The 19,109-nt window shown below is 42.9% G+C and overlaps 1 protein-coding gene across 4 annotated transcripts in view; it reads left to right on the forward strand.

The window, feature by feature from the left end:
• The window catches only part of TENM2 (teneurin transmembrane protein 2), a 1,384,955-nt gene that overhangs the window by 1,196,849 nt on the left and 168,997 nt on the right, over positions 1–19,109 (forward strand). For all 4 annotated transcript variants that reach the window (XM_049874278.1, XM_049874280.1, XM_049874279.1 and 1 more), the window contains one exon: positions 4,065–4,166. In XM_049874278.1, coding sequence (XP_049730235.1) covers positions 4,065–4,166 — 102 coding nt within the window. The remainder of the gene's footprint in view (positions 1–4,064; positions 4,167–19,109) is intronic.

Consider the following 19,109-nt stretch of genomic DNA (forward strand, 5'->3'; position numbering starts at 1 on the left):
GCTTTCTGTTATAGTCTGAGGCACGGTACAGTTAGTGGAGGCCACCTCCGCTGTGTAAAAGCTCGTTTCCTGGGCTTACTCCCACGCCTTGCCATGTTTTCTTCGAGAAATACCAGGTTGACAAAATGGAAAACCAATAATATCTCAATGTCATTATTTTTGTTAGATGCCGTCGAGTCAATTCTGACTCATGGCAACCCTATATGTGCAGAGTAGAACTGTTCCATAGGGTTTTCGAGGCTGTGACTTTTCTAAAGCAGATTGCCAGGCCTGTCTTCTGGGGTACCTCTGTTGTTGTTATGTGGCATCAAGTTGGTTCTGACTCATAGCAACCCTATGTACCACAGAACAAAACACTGCCTGGTCTTGCGCCATCTTCGCAATCGTAGTTATGCTTGAGCCCATTGTTGCAGCCACTGTGTCAATCCATCTCGTTGAGGGTCTTCCTCTTTTTCGGTGACCCTGTACTCTACTAAGCATGATATCCTTCTCCAGGGACTGATCCCTCCTGATAACATATCCAAAGTATGTGAGACGATGTCTTGCCATCCTCACTTCTAATGAGCATTCTGGCTATACTTTTTCCTCTGGGTAGGTTCAAACTGCCAACCTTTCAGTTAGTAGTCAGCTTAGCCATTTGCCGCAGTCACCAAAAAAACAAGCCATTGCCCTCGAGCCGATTTCAACTCGTAGCAACACTATAGGACAGAGTAGAACTGCCCCATAGGGTTTCCAAGGGGTAGCTGGTGAATTCAAACACTGACCTTTTGATTACCCGCCGAGCTCTTAACCACTGCACCACCAGGGCTCCTGTCCCACCCAGGGACACTAGTATCTCAATAGTAATATTTAATTGAGTGTTGGAAAAAGAGGACTGACGAGGGTTAGCTCTTTTATATTTCAGCAGTACCCAGTAGTTGTCTTCTTCCTCAAAAACTGTAGAAATGCTTCAAATATAATACCTTGGGAAAAGTAAATGAAAAATATTCTTCATAGCAATTCTTGCGGATTTTGGATTATCCTACCCTCCAACATACACACATGCACATGCACACACACACACAAATACTTCAACAGCTACTTCCTGAACACCTACTACATACAAGGCATTGAGAAACCTTTGTGAACAATTCTGATCTGGTCCCTTCCTCAAGGAGATTGGTGAAAGAAGATGAAAAAAGCAAATTATAAGCATTCCGTGGACAAAGGGGAACAGAAACCCAGATTTGGAGGAAGTGAGGAAGAAGATGCCCAGAAGTTAAATGTTTTCTGAGCTGAGACATAAGGATAAATATCTCAGGTGAAAGGCAGGGGAAGCCTTCTACTCAGGTGAAGAGTATATCCAAAGACTTCAGCCCTTTCCCATGGGGTTGTAATGGCAAGGAGTCCCATGGACCCTCACTGCTTTATCTCTGAAGATGTAAGGTGTAAGGAAGGGGAGCCTTGGCCTCAGGAATGTGGCTTTCTACCAAACCATCCCCAGACCCAGATGCTCAGCGAGCAGCATTCTCTACCTCATGGTAGGAGTGACCTCTTAAAATGTACGTTGGGGAGTGGCGTCCCTCTGTTTAAGACTTTTCATTCATTCTCACTGATCTCAGAATGAAATCTAACTCATTCCCATGGCCTTGACAACATAGTCCTGAGCAAAGTAATCCAGCATCGCCGCTCACAATGTGTGCAGAAACACAAAAGACCCATGGAGAATTGTCTCCCAACACCATATACAATTGCTCAGTTTTGACCTGCATAAACAGGACTTTCAGATAGTTCCACATAATGCTTTTTGAGTGAATAAATGATGAATAAATGACACAACTACTAGTCTTTCGGGTGCATCTCACCCCACCTTTATAGAGCCACTTTCAAGCAGTTTCAGCTGGAACCGTTAATGGGTAGACACTGAGGAAATTGACTTGGTGGAGTCTGTAATCGTTTACCTGATTTTGTAAAAGTAAATGCATTCGTTGAGTTGTCCTCAGAGTGCCAGAAGCCATCTCCAGCCTGTTTGGGAAGAAGAGCACTGAGACGTCAAACACTGTAGAAAGAAAGCAAAACGTCATGGTTTGGTTTTTCAGTCCAGAGTGGCAGTAAATGGAAAATTAAGTTTAAAGGAAAAACATGCTTTACCACTCTCAGGTGACTTCTCTAGGAACAATTAGACTTTATGGTTTTTCATACAACATCACCGAGTCAATGTTCCCAGCTCCCCAAGCGTTGTATAATGTCACATTCAGGGCATGGTGGCTTGTATTTTCCTTTTCAGCAGCCTAAGAATTGGCGCCTGGAAGTCTCTTGTAATTAGTTGCTATCAAGTTGGTTCTGGCTCATGGAGATACTGCGTGTGTCAGAGTAGAACTGTGCTCCACAGGGTTTTCAATGGCTGGTTTTTCAGAAGTAGATGGCCAGGCCTTTCTTCTGAGGCACCTCTGCATGGATTTGAACTGCCAACCTTTTGGGTAGTAGTCGAGCACTTAACTGAGTTTATTTTAAGACAAAAATGAGGATGATGATGACAATGATGATAATATGATAATTTTGAAAGAATATGTACAATTCTAGGCAGAACTAAATCGACATAAAATGATTCCTTATCCCAAATAGGATGGTTATGCAGGTTAGAACAAACACAAACTCATTGATTTTCATGAAAAATAAGATTCTCAAAAGCTGGGTGTAAAAGAACTTCTGTATAGCCTGAAACCTACTACCTATTGAACCCCAAAATCATGCCTAATTAATCAGTCTTGTGTATTTGGATTTTTCTTTTTTTATTATGGTAAATATACATGTAATGAAACATTTGACATTTCCAGTCTTCACATGTACAGTTCAGTGACATTAATTATGTCCATTGTATTGTTCAACCATCACGCTTACCCATCCCCAGATTATACCATCGCCCTTTACAGAAGCTCGGTGTCCCCTAAGCATTGATTCCTCCTTTCCCCGCTCCCTTCTCCCCACCACTGGTGTCATGGATTGAATTGCGTCTCCCAAAAATATGTGTATCAATTTGACTAGACCATGATTCCCAGTATTGTGTGATTGTCTACCATATTGTCATCTGATGTGATTTCCTGTATGTTGTAAATCCTACCTCCATGATGTTAATGAGGTGGGAGAGGCGGCAGCTGTATTAGTGAGGCAGGACTCAATCTACAAGATTGAATTTTTTCTTGAGCCAATCTCTTCTGAGATATAAAAGAGAGAAGCAAGCAGAGAGACGGGGGGCCTCATACCACCATGAAAGCAGCTCTGGGAGTAGAGCGTGTCCTTTGGACCCAGGGTTCCTGTGCAGAGAAGCTCCTAGTCCAGGAGAAGATGGATAAGAAGGACCTTGCTCCAGAGCCGACAGAGAGGGAGAGCCTTCCCCTGGAGCTGACGCCCTGAATTTAAACTTCTAGCCTGCTTTACTATGAGGAAATAAATTTGTCTTTGTTAAAGCCATCCACTTGTGGTATTTCTGTTATAGCAGCACTAGATAACTAAGATACCTGGTAACTACAAATGTGCTTTGGTCTCTACACACATATGAAATATATAGGATTTTGATTTTATTAGAATTCTTTGAAGCAGGTAATATTGTTACTCTACACATTTGAGACTAGGAAAAACCATTGCTATTTTGAAGAGTCATCCTCTATAAATGAGGTTAAAAACTGATACCCCACCTGTCAAACCAAGTCTTAAATTGGAGGGATGATTTTTAGGGGACTGACAGTTTTTAAAATTTTTTTCAACATTCCAACGTGGGAGACTTCACGGTTTTTAAATCTAGACTTCTTTCAATGTGGCTGCTTTTGAAAAAGCAAAAGTTGCAGCAGTCTAGCCTTGCATTCCTGCCTGAATTAATCAGGTGGAGAGTAGTGGCTGCTTCCACACATTGTCCAATTTGTCCTAGTCCCCACTACTCCCTATTGTCTTACATCAGTCACTTATGTTCCCTGTAGGCATGTGAACTTACAACTACTGGTTATTAAAAATGGTGAATTACTGATTGTTAAATTACTTCTCTAGTAGGCAGAGGAAAAGGTAGTCAACTGAGTTTCTCTATGTTTCAGATTCGGTGCAGGACTGTCCGCGTAACTGCCATGGGAATGGAGAGTGTGTCTCCGGGCTGTGTCACTGCTTTCCAGGATTCCTTGGGGCAGATTGTGCTAAAGGTATTTGCCACCACTTTCCTGCTATGGTTGGGAGACAGAACCTAGGCTTCTCAGGGCAGAACTGGGAGCACCAAAGTAGCCTTCCCTGTAAACTCCACCTGGACATCCTATAAACCCATGCATGCTGGAAGGCCTAACCCTTTGGCAGAGTAAGCTTTGATATATGACAACTGGCTAATGTACCTATAGGGGCAGGGCAGTCATCCTTGGCACCAAGGTGTGCTGAGAAGAAAGATTTGCTGAAAATGAGATGACTGAATTTCCTGTAAAAGCAGAAGTGAGTTACGGTCACTCCTTTCTTATAGTCATTATCTTCTATGTAATGGAAGATTAAGCATCTCAGGGTTAGTAAATTTCATTCATTCTGGCCAGCTATGCTCTTAATCTAGGAAGCGCTATTTATCTTAGTGGAATCGGTTTTAAATTGTATTATTAATTTATCTACACTGCTTTGCACAGAATGGCTGGGGCCCTAGGATTGTTGGGAAGGAAAGAAAATGATTCTCACCAGTACAGGGAATTTAGGGGCTGCACGCTAGTTTTCAAGAGACCTTCAGTGTGACCTTTACAGTTTTTTGAACCAATACACACACACACACACACACACGAGTGTGTGTGTCTAGATACATACAAATATAAGATTGAGACAAAACTTTCACAAAATAATACTGGCCTTTACTAGGTGTTTCTTTTCTATTCTATTCCTTTTTTTTTTTTTTTTTTTTGATCACTAGTTATGCCAAACCACATTGAATCCCCACCCACTAATAGCTCGTATCCCAGTCTGAAAAACAGTGGTAGAGAGGTTACAAGCCCTTGCTCTGGAGTCAGATTATCCTGGGTTCCAATCCCAACTCTGCCATCTTGTACCTTTGTCACCTTGAGCAAGTGACTTAACATTTCTGAACCTCAGCTTTCTCTTCTGGGAAGTAGGGACATTCCTCACAAGTTCAATGTGAGAGTGATATGAGACAATGCACGTAGAGCTCTTCGAGAGCGCCAGGCACGTTGAAAGCCCTCAAAGGGGGCGACTCTTTTCAATATTTTTATCTAGGCTCCACTAAAAGACCCTCCTGCCTTAATATTGTGAGAGGAGGCACGTATTAATAAAGCTGCTCTATAAATGCTAAATAGAACCACTACTTTTTTTCCCAACCTCACCACAATAGCTCAGAAAAATATATATATATTTCCATTATTAAAAATATTTCCAAGATTTGATATTTCCAACCTTAGGAGTGCTAACTGCCTTCCTTTCCTACAGTCACTACAATAAAATACCACAAATTGGGTGGCTTGTTAGAACAGAAATTTATCATCTCACAGTTCTAGAGGCAAGAAATCCAAATCAGGTGTGGGCTGAGTTGAGTCCTTCTAAGGGCTCTGAGAGAGAAAGTGTCCCATGCCTCTCTCCTTGCTTCTGGGTAGCTCCAGGTGTTCTTTGGCTTGCAGCCGCAGCGTCACATAGTGTCTTTGCTCTATCTGTATCTGTGTCTCTTCTGCCCTTTTATAAGGACAGTACTCATATAGGATTAGAAACTACCTGTCATGGATTGTATTGTGCCTCCTCCCCCGACTAAAATATATATCGACTTGGCTGGGCCACGATTCTCAGTTGTTTGGCAGTTATGTAGTGATGTAATCATTCCCACTGATGTGATCTGATGTGATCAGCCCATCAGTTGTAAGGGGATTGGGTTGAGACGCAACACCCTTACTCAGGTCACAACCCTGATCTGACGTAAGGGGAGTTTCCCTAGGGTGTGGTCTGCATCACCCTTTATCTTACAAGAGATAAAAGGAGACAGAAGCAAGCAGAGAAGAGGAGACCTCCTACCACCAAGAAAGAAGAGCCAAGGGTAGAGCATGTCCTTTGGACCTGGGGTCCTTGTACTGAGAACCTCCTAGACCCAGGGGAAGATTGATGACAAGGACCTTCCCCCAGAGCCGACAGAGAGAGGAATTCTTCCCCTGGAGCTGACACCCTGAATTTGGACTTCTAGCCTCCTAAGCTGTGAAAGAATAAATTTCTGTTTGATAAAGCCATCCACATGTGGTATTCCTGTTACAGCAGCACGATGACTAAGACACTACCCTACTCCAGTATGACCTCATGTTAATCTAACTGATAACATCGTCTAAGTCCCTATTTCAAACAGGGTCACATTCACAGGTACCAGAGGTCAGAACTTCAACATATCTTGTTGGGGGACACAATTCAGTCCATAACACTGACTAATAAGTAAATGAGACTTTTTTGTACTTGAAGTTCTGGGTGGAAGTACATGCATGAGACTAATTCTTGAATGAAATAGTCTGCAAAAAATTTTTCTATCACATAATAAAGTGAACAGTTCTGTGAGTTTGTAGGATACAAAAGGAACAAGAAAGCAAGAAGACACCGACCAACTCTTGGGGCTTTATTTCAGCCTAACTCCCTCTGCCCGATGGCATATGGGCATATCGTCGAAGTGCAAAATGGAACCTGGAACACTTAGAAATGGGCACCTTGCCCAGGCTCTGAGTGGGCTGACGGAGCAAGGGGAATGACACACAGCATCACGGGCCAAGTACTTTTCCTAGCGAGGACTTTAAAGGAATGAAAACCTCAATCTCATTTGAATGGCCTTCCTTACATAATCTCATTTTCCTGGGAGTGAAGGCATTAATGAGAGCAAGGACAGAGCAGTCCTTTTATATGTGGCTGCAAATGGGCTGAACACTCAGCTGCACGGGCTGCGAGCTGTAAATGTATATTACCACTGACACACATAGATGTATTATTAATCCTAAAAACCATGTGTGCTCTGACTGCACATCCAGGGACTGGCCTTTCAGACCTAAGTATGCAGCCATTTAAGAACTCTCCATTCTCCATCCATTTGCAGATGAGCGCCCATTCTGCATTATGGGTCTGTAATGGGCTGTGCATTTCGCTGCTTTAAAAGGGCTCTCGGGGTGTGTTTTGCATTCACCGCCTGCTCTGTGGCTGGGTGCACACTTCAGGCATGCATTAGCCATGGGTATATAATTGATTCTTGTGAAACAAATATTGAGTGGCTGTTAAGAGTAGTTACTCCTCTGCGCCCAGGAGCTCTTCCTGCCATCCAGCTTTGACTTGTATACTTTAATTTAGCTGTTGATGCGTGCAGAGGACAAAAACGGAAGCATTTAAAGAATATAATTGCCTTCCCCCTGCATCCATATTTACCCTTGGCCAAGCTGGCTTAAGAGTGTTAGAATAAGTCTTGACCTCTTTGGCCTGATGATGCTTCTCTCTTAGTATTTTTGAAATGGCTACAGCTTATGCTACTTCATGGCTAACAACACTGATGTTGTTAGGTACAGTCCAATCGAATTCAATTCATAGTGACCCCCATGTAACAGAGTAGAACAGCACCATAGGGTTTCCTAGGCTGCAATCTTTACAAAAGCAGATGGCCAGGTCTTTCTCCTGTAAAGCCACTAGGTGTGTTCAAGCCACCAGCCTTTTGGTTGGCAGCTGAGCACTTACCCATCGCGCCACCAGGGCTCCTTGGTACCAACACTCACTTTCCCCTCATCTAAGCCTTTATTTATCAAACTTTGATCTTTCCAGTACCACCTTCATTGTTTTTTGCATGGACCATCAGCGTTATTATTTGCTTAACGTATTTCTTGAAATCAACTCGTTATCTTTACGTAGATAGATACATTTATTTTTAAAGGAACTATGTCACAACCCAAAAATAAACAAGAGAAAACTAAAATCAATTGCCATAAAAAGAAAAATAATGTCTTAATTATCTAGTGCTGCTATAACAGAAATACTACAAGTGGGTGACTTTAACAAACAGAAATTTATTTTTTCACAGTTTAGGAGGCTAGAAGTCCAAATTCAGGGTGCTGACTCTAGGGAAAGGCTTTCTCTCTCTGTAGGCTCCGGAGGAAGGCCCTTCTTTTTGAGCTTCTGCCGCTTGGCAATCTTCATTCGGCTTGGCATCAATCTTCCCCATCTCTGCTTCTCTCCCTTGGGTGTTTAATCTCTTTTATATCTCAGAAGAGATTGATTTAAGACACACCCTACACTAATCCTGTCTCAATAACACAACAAAGATAACCCATTCCCAAGTGGGATTATAGCCACAGGCATAGAGGTTAGGATTTACAACACTTATCTTTGGGGGACATAATTCAATCCATAACAGATAGACAGACCGACCGACCGACCGACTGACCGACCGACCAACCAACGGACCGACTTTCTTTGAGTCAACTCCAACTCATGTCAACCTTATGTACAACAGAACAAAATGTTGCTTGCCTGGTCCTACATCATCCCCACAATTGCCAGCGTGTTTGAGTCCATCGCTGTGTCTGTTGTGCCACTCCACCTCACTGAAAGTCTCCCTCGTTGGCCCTCTACTTCACCAAACATAATGTCCTCCTCTAGCAATTGATTCCTCCTGATGACGTGTCCAAAATACACAAGTTAGACAATATTCTGATGTGATTCCTAAGGTTTTCATTGGCTACTTTTCAGAAGTAGATCGCCAGGCCTCTCTTCCTAGTCTGTCTTAGTCTGGAAGCTCTGCTGAAATCTGGCCACCATGGGTGACCCTGCTGGTACTTGAAACAGCTTCCAGCATCTGAGCAACATGCCAGCCACCATAATACTACAAGCTGACAGACCGGTGGTGGTAGGGAATGTTAGTGCCACTCTTATCCCCATCAAGAGAGTAATATTTTTACTGTGATAGCTTTCAGGCCAAGCCAGCTCCAACACATTTATTTCACATTAAGAATCTATAAAGTGGACCTGAGCACTTGTAAGCCAGCCTTGCTTCTAGAGAGACTCAAAGCTGGAACATCTTATCTCAATGTTAGCGCCTAAAATTAATAAAATTTTCTTGTTTCATCTGTGTGATGAAGGGAGAAACCAGTAAAAATAGGCACACACCGATGTGATGTGTGTCTGATCAGCACCTGATTTATTCGTGATATGTTAACCTGTACTTAAGATTGTTTTTAAATAACTGCAGATAGCTATTAAGTATTATCTCTGTACCAGGCATTGTGCAAAGCACTGAATACATAGCCTCTTATCCATCCTCATATCAATAATTAGGTGAATTCCATTTTAACCAACCCCCCTCACTTTTTAAACTTTTTATTTTGAAATCATTTTAGACTTACAGAGAATTTGCAAAAATAGCACACGCAGCTCCCATACATAGAGTTCACCCAGCTTCCCTAACGTTAACATTTTAAATAGCTTTATAGTTCAGTTATTAAAATCAGGGAATTAACATTGATCCAATGCTGCTAACTAATTTACACTTTTTTTTGCTAATTTTGCCCCTTTTTTCTGGTCCAGGATCTAGCCCAGGGTCCCAGGTTGTTGTTGTGTCTTATTAGCCTCCTCCAACCCATGGAAGTTCCTGGGTCTTTCTTTGCCTTTCATCACCATGGCCCTTTTGAATAGTCCTGTTCAGTTATTTGTAGTACGTCCCTCAGTCTGGGTTCATCTGGTGATTAGATGATTGGATTGAAGTTATGCGTTCTCAGCGAGATGCTGGGCCCTGCTTAGTGCATGATATCAAAGGTGCACCTAAAATATTCAACAGGGAAAAAAATTGTGAATGTGTGTGCGTGAGTGTGTGTGCGCCCATGAATGTCAGCAAGTGTGTGTGTGTGTGAACATAAGTGTGAGCATGTGAGCAAGTGTGTGTGAGTGTGTGTGAACATAAGTGGGAGCATGTACATGAGTATGTGTGAATGTGTATGTGTGTGACTGGATGGTGGATGTGGGTGTGAACATGAGTGCAAACGTGTGTATGTGCGAATGTGTCCGTGTGTGAGTGTGGGTGTGGATGTGAACATGAGTGTGAGCATGTGCGTATGTGTGAATATGTATGTGTGAGTGTGTGTGTGTGTGAGTGTTACTGTACCTTTTTCCCATTGTGTCCTGCACTATTTGTCAGTCTTACTGAAACAACATGTGAGCCCGAGAAGCTCCTAAGTGTTAGCAGGAAGTAACCTAGAGCAGACAGGATGAGGTAATCACCTCAGCCAGTGAAGAGAGGAAAACAGCTGGTCCTGAGTCTCCTGCTGCCCAGAACAGTGAATCCAGTTCCTGTCTGGGTCCTTGATTATTTCCATTCTTTCTGAATCAAAATGCTTAGAAGACCCTGAGCACAAGGTCCCCCCTCGTCACAAGTACGTACTCACCTTTCTCCCTTCACTGACAGCTGTACCTGGGATGTCTTGAGGGCTGACAGTTTCTGCTCCCGCAGGCATTCAGCAGACACAGGCCCTCCTGCCAGTGGGGAGAATTTGCCAGGTTAGCAAGTGAGTTTCCCATCATATCCGAGCGACTAGGTATGTGTCCAAGTGACACAAATACAGATTTACTCTCTTGACCTCATGCTGTGCCTCCATGCCCTCAGATGCACGGTGCCAATGACAGCTCCTTCGTATGAACCTACCAGTCTGCATCAAGCATCTGAAGACACCCTGGTAGTGAATGGAGGAACTGGTCAGCATTTATTCTGCAGCCTCACCAGGCTGGGGTCCTAAAAAAAAATTTTTTTTTTTTTTTAAGCTCAAAAATCAGAGGAATGTATAATGGTTCTTAGTTATCTAGTGCTGCTATAACAGAAATACTGCAAGTGGGTGGTTTTAACAAAGAGAAATTTATTTCCTCATAGTAAAGTTGGCTAAAAGTCCAAATTCAAGATGTCAGCTCAAGGGGAAGGCTTTCTCTGTCCATCAGCTCTGGAAGAAGGTCCTTGTCCTCAATCTCCCCATGGTCAAGGAGCTTCTCAGGTGCAGGGACCCTGGGTCCAAAGGACACGCTCTGCTCCTGGTGCTGCTATTTTGGTGGTATGAGGTCCCCAACTCTCTACTTGCTTCTCTTTCCTTTTATTCCTCAGAGATAAAAGGTGGTGCAGCCCACACCCCAGGGAAACTCCCTTTACATTGGATCAGGAGGTGACCTGAGTAAGGGTGGTGTTACAATCCCACCCTAATTCTCTCAACATAAGATTACAATCACAAAGTGGAGGACAACAACATAATACTGGGAATCATGGCCTAACCAAGTTGATACACACATTTGGGGGGGGGGGGCGCGGACATAATTCAATCCATGACAGGTTCTAACACACTTGTTCCAAGTCAGTAGAAGGGATGACTTATTCATCATGCCACATATATTTATTGTATGTCTGCTATGAGCCCTACCACCAGGTAGTTTGTCCTACTGTGGTGGCTTGCATGTTGCTGTGATGCTGGAAGCTATGTCACCGGTATTTCAAATACCAGCAGGGTCACTCATGGTGGACAGGTTTCAGTGGAGCTTCCATGCTAAGGCAGACCAGGAAGAAAGGCCTGGCATTCTACTTCTAAAAATTAGCCAATGAAAACTTTATGGATCACAATAGAAATTATCCAAAATAGTTCTGGAAGGTGAGCCCCTAGGTTGAAGGCACTCAAAACACACATTGGCCACAACAATGGACTCAAGCATTCCAACAGTCATGAAGATGGCAGAGAATTGAATAACATTTCATTCTGTTGTACGTGGGGTCCCCATGATTAGAGCAGACTGGATGACAGCTAACAACTATGAGCCGGGTACTGCACTAAATGTCAGAAATACAATGAAGAGCAAAAGAGCTGTGGGCCCTGCCTTCTGAGAGCTTCCAGTCTAATGGATACATATGAAAAGCCAGTGGGAAATGTCAATCCAAGTCCAAAATGCTGTGATGGAGAATTTGAATGCTAAAGATATGACTAAGGAGAAGATAAAGGAATTTATGTAGCAGTGAGGTATGGACCTATGAGATTAGCCAGTTAGTATCAAAGAATGTGGAGGCAATTCTGAGGAGAAAGAACATAGTAAAGGAACTACGCTAAACAGTGTCATTCAGTGTAGAAGTTCATTAATTGTGCAACGTAATGAACAATCTGTCCAGATTCAGAGCTTCACTAAAAATGGCATTTCTTCCCAAGTAATTTGTACCGTTTTCCTGTCCAGCTCTAACTGTGCTTATTATTCAAGTCATTGTTTATTCTACTTTATCATTATTATTATTCCTCTTTCATGGCTTTCTCACCACTTTAATGCTATTTGTTGTGGGTTAGAGGTTTTTAAATTATTACTCCCTTTTCTTTTCTTTGAAGATCTTTCATTAACTTAAGGTGCTTCCCTGCATTGTTTGTAAAGCAGCCCTGTGTTTAAAAAGAGATCTGAGGCTTCCAACTTTTCTGTTTTGGCCTTGGCACCTGAGACAGCTTCTTTAGCTGAGCTGGAGGCCCCGACCTGCAGCAGAAACTTCACACACCAGAGCCATGGCTGTTAGGGAATGCGTAGTGAATAGGTATCAGAAACGACAACCCCTGCAGCTGAACAGCTGTCAGTGAAGGCCCCAAAAATGCTACAACCACGAAAACATCAAGTCTTCTCTCTAGGGCTTCCTCTCAGTGCCTACACAGTTTCTTTGGAGCTTTGAAAAAAGAAAATGGCAATCTTGGCATTTTTCTCATATTAACTGGCAAATGTACCCATTACCTGATCCCTAATGGCCAACTTCTAGCTCCAAAATCAAACTGTAGTCATCATCATCATTATGTTGGTGTTGTTAGTTGCTGTCAAGTTGGCGCCGACTCACAGCAACCCCACGTCCAACAGAATGAAATGTTGCCTGGTCCTGCAGCACCTTTACAGTTGTTGGTATGCTAACATCTAATATTGCGGCCACTATGTATTTCGAGTGCCTTCCAACCTAGACGGCTCAACCTCCAGCACTATAGCAGGCAATATACTTTTACAATCCATAGCATTTTCATTGGCTCATTCTCAGAAGTAGGCCAACAGGCCTTTTTTCCCAGTCTGCATTAGTCTAGAAGCTCTGCTGAAACCTTTCCACCATGGGTAACCCTGCTGGTATTTGAAATACCGATAGCATAGCCTCCAGCATCGTAGCAACACACAAGCCACCCCAGTACAAGAAACCGAGAGATGAGTGTGGTGTCATCATCATGGCTGACTTTTATTGAGTTCTTACTATGTGCTAAGCTGGAACTCTGGTGGCGTAGTGATTAAGGACTACAGCTGCTAACCAAAAGGTCGGCAGTTCGAATCCACCAGGCGCTCCTTGGAAACCCTATGGGGCGGTTCTACTCTGTCCTATAGGGCCACTATAAGTTGGAATCGGCTCAAGGACAATAGGTTTTATGTGCCAAGCACTGTACTGAGCATCTACATAATTATCTCATTTCATTATCAGCTGTCCTATTTTTTTTAATTTTTATTTTTTGTGGTAAAATACGTATAACTTATATATGCCATTTTAATGATTTTAAGTTTACAACTCAATGGATTATTCATAATGTTGTGTAACTATCACCACCATCTATTTCCAAACTCTCATCTTCCCAGACAGAAACTCGGGACCCATTAAGCAATAATTCTCCCTTCACCCCTCTCCTCAGCCTCTAGTAACCTGTATTCTGCTTTCTCTGTCTATGAATTTGCCTATTCTAGATATTTCACGTAAGTGGAATCTCACAATATCTGTCCTTTGGTATCTGAATAATGCTACTTTGTAGGTGATTATTTCACCATTTTATAGATGAGGAAAATGAGACACAGAGAGTTTAAGTGACTTGTTCAAGAGCATTCAGCTAGTAAGTCGTATTGCTGGGATTCAAACCAGGCAGTCCAACCTGGGCTCTTACCCGTTAGACCAGCAAAGACACGGACTTGGAAGATGTGAGGCATAAAGATTTGTTTTGGAGGTGGTTTAAGCGGTGACTACACACAAGAGTCTGAGTTTAAATCCAAGAAAATTGTTTTCTAGGTAGAAAGTTGCAGAGCTGGCATTTGAAACAAAGTCCATCAAACTTCAGAGCCTTCTGCTCTCCCCCACTCTCCTCCTGTCACCCAGATGTCAGTCTGTCACCTTCCTCACCCATCTATTTCATTGACCTCCAACATCTCTGCTACACTTCTCCTCTCCATCCTCACAGCCACCACCTCTCTGGGATGGCATTCATTATCACACTACCACCAGAACTCTCTCAGACCTGTTAAGAGCATGTCATTACTCTTTTAAAATACCTTCAATGGCTCCCACTTGCCTCCTAAGATGATTTTCAGTCTTTAATTATAAGAAGTATACTGGTAGATTGTTAAGAATGCATATTTCCCAGCTCCTTCCCAATGCCATCCAATCCTGAATCTTTAGGGCTGGTACGTGGTTTAGGAATGTGCATTATAACAAGCTTCCCAAGGGACTCAGATGCAGGTGGTCAGGAGGCACATTTTGAGAATAAAGAACCCATTTCTTAAAATAATACTCATGGTCTTCCATGATCTAGGCTACTTGTGCACCATCATCTTCCACTAAAGCCCTCTACACCATAGGTTCCAACCTCCCCAGACACTTGTCCCTCGTAGAGCATGAATATCCTGCTTTTTCCTATTTATTTGTGCTGTTTTTTCAGCTACAACGTTCTTGTCAATTCTAAGCTTTCCCATCAAACTGCTGCTCTTCCTTGCAGTCCAAGTTCACATATCACCACCTCATTGAAGAATCCCCCAGTTACAACCCAGTATCACACAAAGCATGGCAATGCCTTGTTGGTGGCCCTGATTTCATGTTGTGCCTGATAGTTACATTAGTTTCTCTGGCTGGATTATAAGCTTCTAGAAGTCTTCTTTGTACCTTTCTGTACCTACCTTGATATCCAAGATGTAGTATGTGCTAACTAAGTATCTGGTGATGTGAATGCAGGGGACAAGATTTATGAAAAAGAAACATTCACAAAAAAAGATGTAAAAACCAAGGCGGTGAAGAACAAGGTTCTAATTTATCAGATTAATCATGCAGTTATAAAACAGCCATCTTTGAGGCACAAATTTAAAGGGAGAGAGGCAGTGGGGGTGAGGAAGGAAGGAGCAATGAAAAAAGAAGGAAAAAAAATTTTACTGAAAAATACCGTTTATTTAGCAGACCACATGTATTATCTCAGAATAGCAAATTGATAAAGAATGAAGGCTGTAGAGTTTGCATTTTCTAGGTTTGAATCCATGCTTCTCTAATTAACTATATCCATTTTAGAAACTAAAATTTAATTAACTTAAAGTTAATCTCTCTGAGCCTTGGTTTTCTCATCTGTGAAATGGGAGCGATAGCAATTCTACTCATGGTGTTGCTGTGAGGACTAAAAGATAAATATGTGTAAGTTGTGTAAAACAGTGCCTGGCATGTATTAAATGCTCTATGAATATTATCTAGTATTAATGTTTACAATAAGCCTTTGAAGTCATTATGATGATGTTTGTCACGGATTGATTTGTGTCCCCTAGAAATATCTGTCAGCTTGGCTAGGTTATGATTCCCAGGATTGTATGACTGTCTACCACTTTGTCGTCTGGTGTGAGTTCCCTGTGTATTGTAAATCCTATCACTACGATGTAATGAGCAGATTAGTGGCGCTTATATTGATGAGATCTACAAGATTTGATAGTGTCTTAAGCCAATATCTTTTGCGATATAAAAGAGAGAAGTGGGCAGAGAGACATGGGGACCTCATACCACCAAAAAAGCAGTGCTGGGCCAGAGCGCGTCCTTTGGACCTGAGGTTCCTGCGCTGAGATGCTCCCAGACCAAGGGAAGATTGATGCATCACAAGGACCTTCCTCCAGAGCTGACAGAGAGAGAAAGCCTTCCACTGGGGCTGACGTCATGAATTTGGACTTTTTAGCCTACTGGACTGTGAGAGAATAAACTTCTCTTTGTTAAAGCCATTCACTGTGGTATTCCTGTTATAGCAGCACTAGATGACTAAGGCAATGATGATCCTTATTTTACAGAAAAAGTAACAGGACTTAGAAAAAGTAAACTACTTGCCAAAAGTCGCATAGAGGGCCAGATTCTGAGGCCATGTCTGCCTGACTCCAAAGCACAAAGGTGAGGGCAGTAACTACCCTTCAAGTCCCAGTGTTAAGTACCCCAGATAGCTCAGGCTGTCTCACCTCACTGGCTGGCTGTGCCTTATAATCTGCTTTTCTTGTCTCTCTGCCAGAAAGTCTTCATAGACATCTCATTGCAAGAGAGCAATGAAAGCCCATTAGCTCCCTTCCTCATGGTGGGGGGGATCCTTCCCTACCACCTCCAAAATGCCTCCCTCAGAACTTCCTTGGCAAAGAAGTCACTTCCGTCTTTCCCAGCCAACCTCACTTTCTCAGTGAAAGAGGCTCAAGTCCCATCTGCCCTTCCTGGGACAAGCATGAACACATTCTCGCTGTCCCTTCAGATGCCCGGCCTTGCACATCCCACCCACCCCATCATCTCTATTAATGCAGATGGGCCAGGGGCTGTAACTGCTGCCCACTGGAGTCATTCTACACCCTCTGCAGTTTGATGGTTTGTCTTAGTTACCTAGTGCTGCTGTAATACAAATACCACAAGTCGGTGGCTTTAAAAACAGAAATTTATTTTTTCACAGCTCTGGAAGCTAGAAATTCAACTCAGGTTTTATGCTATGTCAGTTCCTTCCTTGTGGTAGCCCTAGACATTCTTTGGTTTCTTGGCATTCCTTGGCTTGTAGATGATCCTCACATGGCATCTGTCTTCCCTCATGTGTGTCTGTGTCTATTCTGCTCTGTTATAACTCAGAAGTGATCAGGTCTAGGACCCACCCTACACTGGCATGACCTTATTAATTTAACAAAGAAAGGCCCTATTTCAAAATAGGATCACATCCACAGGTACAAGGGCCAGGAATTCAACACGTATTTTGGGGGAAAACAATTCAATCCATAACACCGGTGAATCTGCCTCCCTCCCCCAGCCCCCACCCCCATTTTCTGACCTGAAGAAATGCACGAGAACTCCTTGGCAGCGAGGGTCCCCGCAGACAGGCTTGAAGCAGATGTACTCAGTACCTGTTTTGCAGAAAGTGACCAAGCAGGCACACTTGGCAAAGTCACCCTTGATAAAATAGTATAAGAATGGCTATCACACATCCAAGATGAACTGCATGCCAGGCAGTGTGTGAAGGGTTTTACATGAATTATCTCATTTCACCACCACAGCATACATTGCTATCATCCTCATTTCACAGCTACGAAAACTGAGGCTCAGAGAAGGTTAAGGCACTTGCCCAGGTAAGGCTTTAGAACTACTACTGCATCAGTGGCTCCCCTCTGGGACAGTTCTACTCTGTCCTGTAGGGTCACTATGAGTTGGAACCAACTCAATGGCAAGGCATTTGGTTTGGATTTTGGTGGGGTCCTTAGCATGGAGCCCTGGTGGCGCAGTCGTTAAGCACTTAACTGTTAACCAAAAGGTTGGTATTTCAAACCCACCAGCCACTCTGTAGGAGGAAGATGTGGCAATCTGCTTCCATAAAGATTTACAGCCTTGGAAACCCTATGGGGCAGTTCTACTTTATTCTGTAGGGCTGGTATGAGTTGGAGTTGACTCAATGGCAATGGGTTTGGGTTTTTGGTTTTTGAGGTCCTTAGCATTGGCCTTGCCTGGGAGCTGGTTAAAAATCCAAAGTATCGGGCTCCACTGCAGACCTTCTAAATCAGAATCTGCATTCTAACAAGATCCCCAGGTGATCCATGTGCACATGCAAGTTCGAGAAGCAGCTGTTGCACGTAGCACTGCCCTTGGACTCTGCTAAGGCTGCCCAAAGAGGACTGTGATCAGTGGTATAGCATCACTTTTTACTGCCTCTCCTCCTTGGTTTGGTGATGGGCATGGAAGGGGCCCTGCCTCCCCAGTTTTGAAGTTGCAGTGCACAATATTTGGTGGCCACATATGACTCCATGCCTCCAACCTCCAAAACCTGGCAGCTGACGATGTATCTTATGCTTGTTGCATTACCAAACAGAAATCCCTTTGCTGGCTTGAATCTGTCGGCCCTCCTCAAGGTAAATTGTTTCTGAGACTAAAAAACTTACTGTTTTTGTTTTTTAAACTCCTGAATAAATAGCAGAACATCCTTAGAAGGGTGCCTAACCCTGGGAAAACATGCTGTAGATGCAACCTCCGTAGAGCTGGGAACATCCTATGGTTTTAGAAAAACCTTCCTTATTAGGAAATGAACCAGTCGTGTAAAGATCAGCTGGGATGGATGACGGGCGAGAAGGTGCTTATATATGCTAATATGTGACTGTGAATTGAGATGATTTTTCCCTAATAAATGTAATTAAAATAATAATGATCCCCATTGATTTCTCACTACGTGCCAGGTACTCTGCAAAGCACTTTACATGCATTATCTCAGTTCGCTCTCTTAAAACACTCTGGGGTTGGTACTCCAGAATTCTTAGCCCCATTTTAACGATGAAGAAAATGATGCTTAAAATGTCCATGGTCTCACCAAACCCAAAAAAACCAAACCCAGTGCTGTCGAGTTGATTCCGACTCCTAGCGACCCTATAGGACAGAGTAGAACTACCCATAGAGTTTCCAAGGAGCACCTGGTGGATTCGAACTGCTGACCTCTTGGTCAGCAGCCGTAGCACTTAACCACTACACCACCAAGGTTTCCATAGCTGATTTTAAAAAAGGAAAAAGGAGGAGGATTTAGCCTTAAAACTTATAAGCTTGCACCATAGCCTGGCACCTGCTCGGGAGACAGCAGTGAACAAAACAGACCCTCTGTGTCTTCAGGAAACTCCCCTCCTTGTGGATAACGGGGCACAAAATATTTGCAAACTCTGCTTGATACCTGAATGGCAATAAGGATGAAAAGCTACTTCACTGTGGAACTGAGCTGTAGAAAAAGCTTACTGTGTATTTCAAAGAATTTAAATATTCATTATGTAATTAATGTTTTTCAGTCACTTACAAAAAAAAACTTAAGACTTTTTTTAAGAACAGCTTAAGTACTTATCGATTGAGAACTTTTATAACTCTCAAAATGGAGGCATCCCCA

This window comes from Elephas maximus, chromosome 2, assembly GCF_024166365.1.
Source record: "Elephas maximus indicus isolate mEleMax1 chromosome 2, mEleMax1 primary haplotype, whole genome shotgun sequence".
NCBI classification, from domain to species: Eukaryota; Metazoa; Chordata; class Mammalia; order Proboscidea; family Elephantidae; genus Elephas; species Elephas maximus.